The 11,084-nt window shown below is 41.4% G+C and overlaps 1 protein-coding gene across 1 annotated transcript; it reads left to right on the forward strand.

Moving 5' to 3' along the window:
* On the forward strand, positions 1-9,941 carry TRMT6 (tRNA methyltransferase 6 non-catalytic subunit). Its single transcript, XM_019941452.2, has 11 exons — positions 1-277; positions 2,817-2,944; positions 4,395-4,504; positions 5,056-5,147; positions 5,278-5,361; positions 5,627-5,751; positions 6,518-6,876; positions 7,270-7,355; positions 7,997-8,099; positions 8,202-8,288; positions 9,217-9,941. The coding sequence occupies exons 1-11, from the start codon at positions 150-152 to the stop codon at positions 9,424-9,426; spliced, it is 1,512 nt and encodes a 503-aa protein (XP_019797011.1). The 5' UTR covers positions 1-149; the 3' UTR covers positions 9,427-9,941.
* The last annotated feature ends 1,143 nt before the right edge of the window (positions 9,942-11,084 follow it).

The following is an 11,084-nucleotide window of genomic DNA, read 5'->3' on the forward strand; positions in this document are numbered from 1 at the left end:
GCGCAGCACGTGGGGGCGGTGCCGGTCAGAGGGCTTTGAGTCGTCTTGGTTTGTGGGAGGTGAGGCTGCCAGCGGCTACAGCCCAGGGCCAGGGGCAGAGCGCGGGGAACTGGAGAGACGCTGCGGAGCTCGGAGACCGGCTGAGCGTTATGGAGGGCTCTGAGGAGCAACCGGGCCCACGGCCACCGCATCCCGGGGACCACCGCATCCGCGACGGCGACTTCGTGGTGCTGAAACGGGAAGACGTGTTTAAAGCAGTGCAAGTCCAGCGGAGAAAGTAAGTCGGGTCGCTGGCCTTAGGGGTTCTCCGCCCCCATCTTCTAGACACCCTCTCCCTCCAGGGTACCATTATTGGATTCCCAATCCATTCTGGATTCCCAATCCTGTCCCTCGTTATCTCCTCTGGGATCTTCCCACAGAGGCCTTTGCCCCCAGGATCCCATCCTTGGCCCTCGAGATCTCCCTCACTCCTTCTGTCTTCCTACAGAACTCCCCTCCGTGATCTCACACTGGCCCTCCATCTTAAGCATCTCACTTTTTCCAGGGTCCTTTTCCCATTCTTGGCCCTCAGGTGCTCCGCCCCTCTCTCCAGGCCCCCACCCCACCCCCTGTCCTGTGGTTCTTTCCCCAGGTTTTGAGTTCTTCTCTCCTGTCTTCTCACAGAAACCACCCTTCACCCTCTAGTCTCATTCTTGCCTCCCAGAGCCCCCCTCATCACAACTTTATTTTGTATTCTTGAAACCAGTGCTCTTTTCTCTTCAGAATTTCTGATTAGAAATGTGTAAAGTGCTAATACTAATTATTTAAGCTTTTTAATTTAAGTATAGCAGTGCAGCGAAGTCCTTAGGGTTATACGTTCGATGAATGATTCCATGTGCAGATGAACCTTTGGTTTTTCTTTCTACTATTGTCCTTTTAAGTTGCTTGATCGTGAGATGTGGTTGTTTGAGTTTGCTTCTTACAAATGTGCTTTTTTAGATAAGAGCTTTTCATTCCCAAGGAGACAGACAGTAACATCTTTATTTCTAAAAAGTATTCTTTAGACATTTATTTTGAAACACTTTTCATCAGTTTTCTTGGCAGAAGCCATAGCATTAGTTTCCATTTTGTTTAGAAAATGACCCTTGGAGTTCAGCTACATCGCAGGCCAGAATCTCCCTTCACTCTTTCCTGGGGGCTGCACTCATCTGGTTAGGCAGAAGCAGTCCTGCCTCTGTGAGCAGACTCTGCACATCCCCCTCTTCCCCAAGGAAGGTGTGGCTCCATATCCTTCTGACTGGGTCCCACTTTCCTGACTAGGGCAGTGACCTCTTGTCAGGCCAGTCAGTTTGAGTGACACGCCCTTCTTTGCATATCAGACCAGCTGCCAGGGGGTAAACCCAACCCAGCTCAGACACAGTGTTTTGCTAGCACTGGGCTACTCAAAGGATGAGGTGGGGGAGGGTACACATCTGGGCTGAGCTGAGTTTCATCTTCTCTGAGGAGATTCATGTCAGCATATATTTAGAGTGTCTGTTATGTGTTAATCACTGAGGACCCAGCAACGAGCAAGAATTGGCCCTGTCTGGATGCTTAGGATCTTGGAGAAATTCACTCAGGTGGTTCAAGTAAGGAGACTTAATGAAGATGTGACACATACACATACAGAGATGTGACAAGGTTTAGAGAACCAGTAGAGACTGGTGATGCATCCAAGGGTCTAGAATTGTGGGAAGCCTTCAGCAAGGGAGCCTGTGTGATGTGGTGTGTGCATTCTGTCATGGTTGGCCTCTTGGGGCACAGAGAAAGAAAGAGAAGGTGTAGGATGGGGCATAAAGAAAATTAACCAGTGTACATCTTTCAGAATTCAGAGTTCTGTTGATACGCGCCATGTCCTGAAGCTAAGCAGGGCTTCCTGAGATCCATTTGTTCTTTGCTGGATAGACCGTGTGGTGCAGTGGAAAGAACCAGGCTTTTAAGTCAGGCAGACTTGGATTTGAATCCCAATTCCTACTGTGTAACTGAATCTTGGGCAAGACACTTTTCCCTCAGTCTCAAGTTTGCTCACCTGGAAAGAGCTGTGTCCCAGGATTACTTAATTGAGAATTAAATCAAGAAGTATGAAACACCTGGCACATACTACCTAACCCCTGATCGACACTCAGTGGGTGTTAGTTTTTGTCTTTTGAAAGGAAAGTTTTTTGTTTTTGTGGGATTTCCCTTTTACATTGTTAAGAAGATAAAAATCTGGGTAATGGGAAAAGCTAAGATTGCCTGGGCCTCAGTAGAGCCTCATCAGTGTTAGGCACTGTTTACAAATGTGTAGATTGTCAATAATGTTATGTAAATATCATTTGCTTTTACTGGATGATTTTCAAAGAAAATGGCCAGTTAGGCCAGGGAATTTGTTAAATCCCTGTCATCTCAATGATTGTTCAGTTTTGAGATTTTCTTGTGTAAGTTACAAGAGGCGTCACAGTGTGTGTCTCAGTGGCATGGCAGTCTTGCTACTCAGGAAATCCAAAGTCTGCGAGTTTGGACATCCTGTCAAACAGTGCAAATTGGAGCCAGACCAATGCCTCAGAGGAGGAATGTCTTCTGTCCTTGTTTCTCATTCCAAATTCAGTGTTTTTGTGGCTTCTTTATTAATTTTGTGCAGTGTTTTGTGTTTCTGACCCCAACCCAATCCTCTCTAGTTCATTTGTCGGTTCATGGTCAGAGATAATGCTGCTAATCATCCTTTAGGGAGACTGATTATGAAATAACCTAGATTGAATAAATCTTTCCTATACTGAATACAAATGAGATTCAGCTAATTGATTGCATTTCTTCCCCAGAAAAGTAACTTTTGAAAAACAGTGGTTCTATCTGGATAACGTCATTGGCCATAGTTATGGAACCACATTTGAAGTGACCAGTGGAGGAAGTCTTCAGCCTAAGAAGAAGAAGGAAGAGCCTACTTCAGGTGCACTGTACTACTTAGGATGTATGAAATAGTTGCTCTTGAGCTGGCTACTCAGAAACCTGTCAACTCGAATTAATTCTAGAATGCTAGCCCAGGCTGTCCCCAAAGAAATCTAAACTCATAATCTAAGAACTGTAGCTTGGTGGAATGCATTAGGGTCTGCCTTTGGCTTTGAGATACCTGGGTTCTGACTCCTGCCCATCATTAACCAGCTCTTCGACCTTGGGCCAGGTATTTGATGCCATGAATCCTTGCAGCTTCATTGTAAGAGTGGGTGTGGAGCCCTGTTGGTGTCTAGAAGTTACCAGCTCTTGAGGTAGTTAGCATATAGGGTAAGGATAATAGGTCTGGCTTTGAATTCAACTGACTAGGTTTAAGTTCCAGCTTCATGACTTACTTTATAACCTTGACCTAGTTATTTGGTTTCTCTAAGTTTTATATTCTCATCAGTAAAATAGGGCCATAAACACATTTAATGCCCAAGCTGTAGTTGTCTTCTCTCAGAGAAGTTCTTAACAGTGCCTTGCCTGTTAGAGTAACGACCCCATAATTTTAGTATTATTGTTATTAAGATTAAATACTTAAATTTTTATCAAAATAAATGTGCTTAAATATTAATAAAATGAAAATACTTAATTATTAAAATTAAATAAGTAAAACACTATTGAAGTTCTGGTTCAAACCAGTTTATTAAATACTTTTAAATCAACCTTCATGTTTTTATTAAGCACCAGATATGTTCTAGACATGATTAAGCAGTGCAATTTCAGCAGTTCCTTAGATAGACTATCCCATAAAATTTATTTAGCAGTGGGGAACACTAAAAATAAGCAAACAGCATAATTTCAGATGGTGATATGTGCTGTGCAGATGGTAGAGTAGGGAGGTGTACTGAAGGCTGATTGAAATGTGAAACTTGGCTGAGATGGTGAGCTCAGCCCTGAGTGATGGAAAGGATCCACCCACTTGGAGGTGTCACAGAGCATTCCAGACAGAGGGAGCAGCAAGTGCCAAAGCCCTGCATTGAGACCATGCTGCTGTGTGTCTAAGGAACAGAAAGAAGGGCAATGTGGCTGAGTACAGGGGTTGAGAAATGAGCCCTGGAAAGGTAGCCAGGGGCCAGGTCATATAACAACCATGCGGGTCGTCTTTGAATTGCTACTGGAAGCCACTGTGGTTTTGTGCGTTGGAATAGATGAGCCAATTTGCATTTTAAAAAGAGAACTTTGGTGTCACGTAGATTGTAAGGGGACAAGAGTGGGAACAAGAATATGAGTGAGTGGCTTGGAGTAGTCGTGACAAGAAAGGATAGTGGATTGGGGTGGGGGCAGTGGAACTGGAAGGCCAGATTTAAGTGGCTGATGGGCTGGATGTGGATACGAACTTAGAATAGGAAAGATTTTTAAATAATTTCAGATCATACATGTCATAGAGCAATTTTCTTCCTTAGAGACCAAAGAAGCGGGCACTGATAATCGAAATATAATTGATGATGGGAAATCTCAGAAACTTACTCAAGATGACATAAAAGCTTTAAAGGACAAAGGCATTAAAGGCGAGGTAAAATTCAAAGGATTTTTTGTTTTGTTTTCATTTGGTATTTAGGAAATTGCTTGCATTTTAAAGCAGACTTCTCCTAAGGTAAAATGTAAAAATACTGTACACTTCTGTTAAAAATAGCTTGAAGTGTATATACAATTCAGTATATCAAAGATTTTGTTTCTTATAGGCAGGAATGTAAGTGAATAGCATTACTAATAGTGTTAGCAAAAGGGAATTTGATAACTTAGTTCATCTCAGAGCTTAAGTTTGTTCATTTTCAGTAATGTTTTCAGCCAGTGTCTTCAGGACTGACAGTTTTCTTTACTTCTTTTCTTCTTTTATTGTATATGTCTGTTCTTTTACTTTGATTTAAATGGAGTTTAAAGTACTTACATTTTAATACAAATTCTAGATAGAGTATAAAAATACAAAGTTCACCCATTTGGACTTCTGTGGAAAAGGGCCTGGAGAATCAGACATTTGGATACATTCTGGGGTAAGAAACCTTTGAAGTTATCTGTGCTGTGAAAATAAAGTTTCAGGAAATCTGCTTGCTCCTTTTCTTATAGGAAATAGTTCAGCAATTAATTGAAAATAGTACAACATTCCGAGACAAGACAGAATTTGCTCAAGATAAATATATAAAAAAGAAGAAAAAGAAGTAAGTAATTTTTGTTTTTAAAAGGATGAAAATATAAAATCTTTTTATAGATTTATAAAATATATTATTAAAAATAAAATATTTTTAAACTAGCTTTTTAAAATTGATGTTCTGCTTTTCCTTCCCCCAGATATGAAGCCATGATTACTGTTGTGAAGCCATCCACCCGCATTCTTTCAGTTATGTATTATGCAAGAGAACCTGGAAAAATTAAGTACGCTTTGTTTCCTTTCAAAAGTATAATTGGGGGAAAGTATATCTTTAAGAAAGTCATGATTTTAAGTAAAATGAAAATCTTGCTCATCTGCATAAAGTGTCCTCCTACTTCATAAATTGTAAGTCCTTTTTTACTATTGCCTCCAAAGCAATCGATAATCTTATCAACATCATTTTTATGAAACAAACAAAACTTGAAAAATTATGATCAAAATAGCAGACTTTGCTTAGCTATAAATGAATGAATCATTTTTTTTCCTTAGCCACATGAGATACGATACGCTAGCCCAGATGCTGACGTTGGGAAATATCCGTGCTGGCAATAAAATGATTGTGATGGAAACATGTGCAGGCTTGGTGCTGGGTGCAATGATGGAACGAATGGGAGGTAAGATTTAACGTTTTCAAGTTCATTAAAACCCTACCATGATTTGAGTCGAGGGGTCTAAAAAACTCAAAACTCATGGAAAGTGAGTTTGAGTTACTGGAAGCGAATGAAATGACTTGGGTGTGCCTGCACAGCTCCAGTCTCTGGGACCTTTCTCCATAGCCCACATCTCCCAGCCTGAGCTGTGCTGGCACTCCCGACACAGTGTCCTTTCCAGCTTCTGTGTCAGTGGGGATGGTTCTGAAGCCTGTGACTGGCTAGGACCTCCAGGACCATGATTTCAGTTAAACTTTTGGATAGTTGGTGCTCATTTTATTGGCCTGAATTGAGAGTATAGGGTGGGAAGAATACTAGGGATGTATTCTGTACTAGAAGAGTACAACACAGCCTGATTTGTCTGCCCTTTTTATGACCCTGTTGAAGATAAGAACTTCTAACTGTCCTGTTTAAAGATTGGACTTGGGGGATGCTGAGAACCAATCACCAATCATGTGACATACAAAATTTGTATGATCACAGGGTTTTACTGTAGTGTCAAGGGGGGTACACTTCTTTAAGACTTCCTGTGTACCTGTTTGGAATTCTGTTACCCCCACTGGGAATATGCATGGACTCCAGATGGACCCCAGAGGAGCTGCATCACCTTCAACCTCTGAACAGCGTAAAGCAGAGAGACCTTCAGTCTCCTTACTGTGTAGTACCCCGAGGGTTGCATAGTCTAGAGCCACCTCCGTTGAGCAGATATTTGTTTCTTTTGTCTGTTCAGGTTTTGGCTCCATTATTCAGCTGTACCCTGGAGGTGGACCTGTTCGGGCAGCAACAGCATGTTTTGGATTTCCAAAATCTTTCCTCAGTGGTCTTTATGAATTCCCCCTCAACCAAGTGGACAGTCTTTTAAATGGAACATTTTCTGCTGAGATGTTATCTTCAGAGCCAAAAGACAGTGCTTCGGTTGAAGAAAGTAATGGCACACTGGAGGAAAAACAGACTTCAGAACAAGAGAACGAAGACAGCATGCCAGAAGCCCCAGAGAGCAATCACCCAGAAGAACAAGAAACAATGGAAATTGTCTCTCAAGATCCAGACTATAAGGAGCCTAAAGAGAGAGGAAGCAAAAAGGATTATGTAAGAATGTTAAGAGTTCCCACTACCCTCAGTATCTTCCTCAGGCTTCATTTAACTTCATGTAAGCCCTGAGATTTGATTTGGCTTTGGAGCATCAGCTCCCAAGATAACAAATATCAAAACAGACAGATAAAAACTGTGTGTGAGTGTACACATGTGTGATTTAATCTTTGGGATGGAGCTTTAGGATACAGAAGCATTGTATAGGTGGCTGCATGGTGGTTTTATAACCAAAGGGCTCTCTTATGTGTTTTTAGCTTCCTTATAAATGATCTTCTTCTGTTGCCTTAGTCCAAGTTGATAAATATTGTTAAAATGTTTTGACAGACCAGTGTTTCCATAAACCCGACTGAATGACCTCAGTATGTTGGTATCTTATTTTTCTTCTTGAAGATTCAGGAAAAGCAGAGGAGACAAGAAGAGCAGAAGAAAAGACATTTAGAGGCTGCTGCTCTGCTGAGTGAAAGAAACGCAGACGGGTGTGTTGCTGAAAGAACATGGGAGACATCTTGGTGCTCGTGGGCTCTGCTTCAAGCAGATTAGCATTCTCTGTCTGCTTGTCTATTTTGGTTGTAGTGAGGGCAAACATGATGATTCTGTCTTGGGTTTTTAAAGAAAGGAAGCTGCATCTGGCAGAGATGAGAAATTGATTATGCTGGTTTCAGAGTTTTAGAAGAAATTGAAATTTCTCCAATGATGTCACATCAAGTTGGGCTGTGTAGTCCCACTAGGTGCAGGTTGGAGGGCATTCCAGTTGATGTGTTACTGACTAAGGGCATGGGCTAAGGAAAACCTGACAGGAAAGGCAGATTCAGGTATCTGCAAAGCCAGTATTACAATGTTGGATTTTCTTCCAGATTTTTTTTTTTTAAATCAAGACTGTCATTAGAGTTGCCAACTCTAAGTTGGCCGCATAGAGTTGCCAGTCACCATGAGAGTTTATAATCCAGTTTGTGTTTCCTAGAAAGTAATAGCTCGTGATTTTATTGTTGGAATCTCTAGAATGTTGTATTTAAAGTGCTTCCTTGTGTGAGTCATGCAAATAAATACGTGATATTTTAAAACCTATGCTCTGCTTTGGGGACATAGAGAAATAATTTGTCTAACATTTTCCTTGCAGTTTAATTGTAGCTAGTCGTTTCCATCCCACTCCACTGCTGCTGTCTTTGCTGGACTTTGTGGCTCCTTCAAGGCCATTCGTGGTGTACTGTCAATATAAAGAGGTAATACTGAAACAGAGTGGACAGGAATTCTTGCATCTGAATGTTGATTCTCAAATTGCACCCTCAAAATAATTATTAACAGAACTCTGTTTATGCCTTTAGCCTCTGTTGGAATGCTACACAAAACTGCGGGAAAGAGGAGGGGTCATCAATCTCAGGCTGTCTGAAACCTGGCTCAGAAATTACCAGGTATGTGTTCTCACAACCAGTCCCTGGGAGCTGCTCTCCTGGGTCGCTGGCTCTGCACAGTAGTACCAGAAGCTGTTAAATAGGGATCTCCCTGTTTCTATCTATAGATATGGTGGAGTCTCACGTCTATAACTCAGAGAAAGTGCCCTGACCTTTCCGGACCCTTTTTTCTTTTTTCACGTCATGGTCTATTACTCAGATACCCGAGTCCAGAGACATTTAAAATGCAAACGACTATGGTTCGTGTTTCCCCAAGGCCTTGAGATCACTGTAGAGGGAATAACTGATAATAGCAAAATCCCTAGGCTAACAAGAAAGTGACCCTTTCCTTTCTGCTGGCATGTCTTTGCAGCAAGTGTTCGAGAGTTCCTGGTGGGCTCTGTGTCAGTTCAGGTCCTCTGGAACGTATATGCGAAGATAGAATTAAAAGTGTAAGAGAAATGCCTGTGAAAGATAAGACAAGAGAGAGCAGGATTAGGCAGGGAGAGCTGTCAGACCATGATACAGGTCTGATGCCTGTGACAAGTGGGAGGAAGGAGGGGAGGAAGAGCATGCAGTGCTGCTCTGAGAAAGTCTCAGCCAGGATGACGAGGAACCGCAGAGCAAAAATTGCCCATTAAAGGAGGGTGAAAAACCAGGCCCAGAGCACTACACAAACCAGTTGCCCTTTCACCACCAGAAACTTGCTTCAGGTATAAGAGAAATGGTTTCAGTTTTATATTTCAAAAGAAAATCACTTAAACCAACTTCTACGCTTTTATCTGCACTGTCATGTGAAAGATGGACCTCCTTAGGACTTGGTCTGATTAAATTGGTCTCTCTTCAGGCGAATCTGTGTCGTTTAAATTCTCATTTCTGGCATGTGTATTGTTAACGTGGCTTTATCTGCCTAGGAAAACATGAATGTCTGTCTTTCTGTCTTGATTAGGTTTTGCCAGATCGAAGTCATCCCAAACTACTGATGAGCGGAGGTGGGGGGTACCTTCTCTCAGGCTTCACTGTTGCCATGGACAACCTTAAAGCAGACCCCAGTCTCAAATCTAGCACCAGCACTTTAGAATCACACAAGACTGAAGAGCCAGCAGCTAAAAAACGGAAGTGCCCAGAGTCTGACTCAACCTTTCAAAAATTGCTTTGATTTTTGTTCTCAGACATTATGCAGTTAGTAAGTAAACTTTAAATGCCATTACTAATTGTGTTTTCATATCCTAAGAATGAGAACATGTCTATACCCCTGTTCGTGGGAAGGACAAGTAAGCCTTTTGTCCACCTCTGACACAGATTGGTTCTGTCTGTCAAAACCTCGAGCCAGAATACCCAAGCCTGGGGTAAGCAGTAAACTGGTATATGGCCAGTTGTGTTTATTTCACAAAAATCCTCTAAGTACTTTTAGTGCTCTGCGCAAATATCTTTAGAATTTAGAGATCAAAGAAATATATTTATACAAAACTTTGTTTATATGTTAAGCCAAGTGGAATAACACACCATCAGTGAAACTTGGGTACTGAAACGAAGGAATTTGTGGAAGAAATTTCCTCTGTTCATTATGTTCTCTTCAACCTAAGCAATATGAATGTGTGTGAGACTTACAGTACCAAAAATGTCCACCCTTTTCCCTCCAGTGGAATAAACTTTTAATAATTTTATATTTTATTATCTTAATAGTTGATGACCTAGAAAAGATCTGAGTATTTATTTTACTGCTGTTTTTGTCAGTAGAAAGGTGTTGTAGGGTACTTTTTTGAATTAATTTGCCAATCCTCTCATTCTTTGTTCCAAATAAAGTGACTAGAATTTTTGTGTACTATTAAATGAAACAGAAATGGTTTTTTCCCTCCCCAGAGACTTACGGAGATAGATAGATACATGTATATGGATATTGGTATATGCGCATACATACATATATTTATATGTGCACACACATCCACATGGAGACAGAGAGAACACACTGTCCATATAAACAAAGTTTAGTGCAGGGCTTAGACCAGTCCTCATTGCATTAGTGTCACTCCTTGTCAAATGTATTTTAAAGTGCCTTTTTTTGGTGATTATTAATGCTGGTTTGTTGAGCTCTGGCATGACTAGGTGGTTAGCCTTTCTAAGCTCTGAAAAAGTGTAATTAAATTATTTGGTCATCTGCAGCCAAGAAAAGTGTTTAGAGGAAGCCACAGCTCTTGCCCATTGAGAGTCTGAGTCTTGCTCACTAAACATGCTCATCGTGTGTATTGTTCATGTCGTTATAGAATAGATGCAATCATCCAGCAAGGGGCATCTCAGAAAAAAAAATTGCTTTTTCCTAATAGCATGTACTATTATAAAAATGGCCAGTGTGGTTACCAACAACTACAGTTCTGATTCCTTTTTCTTAAAACAATTGCTTTTAAAGAATAAAAGCATTTCCTACTGTGATCCATCTGACTTACATGAATGATGCTGTCAGTGATGCCGCATTCATTGGCTTTCAGCTGATTGTGACACATGGTCTTTGTAAGAAAACATGCCTGGATTGGCATGTCACTGAACATGTGCTTGCAAACAGTTGTCACTCACATGCAACCAGTCAAGTTTGGTCGAAGAGAACACAATATATGCACAGACTAGATTCAGTAGTGGCTGGTCTCCACTGGTCACTGTTGTTAGAACCATCTCCTACTTGAAACTCAACCAGTTTTCAAGTCCCATCTCATTCCATTCAGTGTGGGGGTCTGCACTGCCAAGGACCTGTGCGCCCATATAGCTGCCCCTGGAGTTGACTTGTGGACTTTTGCACCAGGTTAACTTAAAGTTAACCTTTAC

This window comes from Tursiops truncatus, chromosome 15 (assembly GCF_011762595.2).
Source record: "Tursiops truncatus isolate mTurTru1 chromosome 15, mTurTru1.mat.Y, whole genome shotgun sequence".
Taxonomy (NCBI): Eukaryota; Metazoa; Chordata; class Mammalia; order Artiodactyla; family Delphinidae; genus Tursiops; species Tursiops truncatus.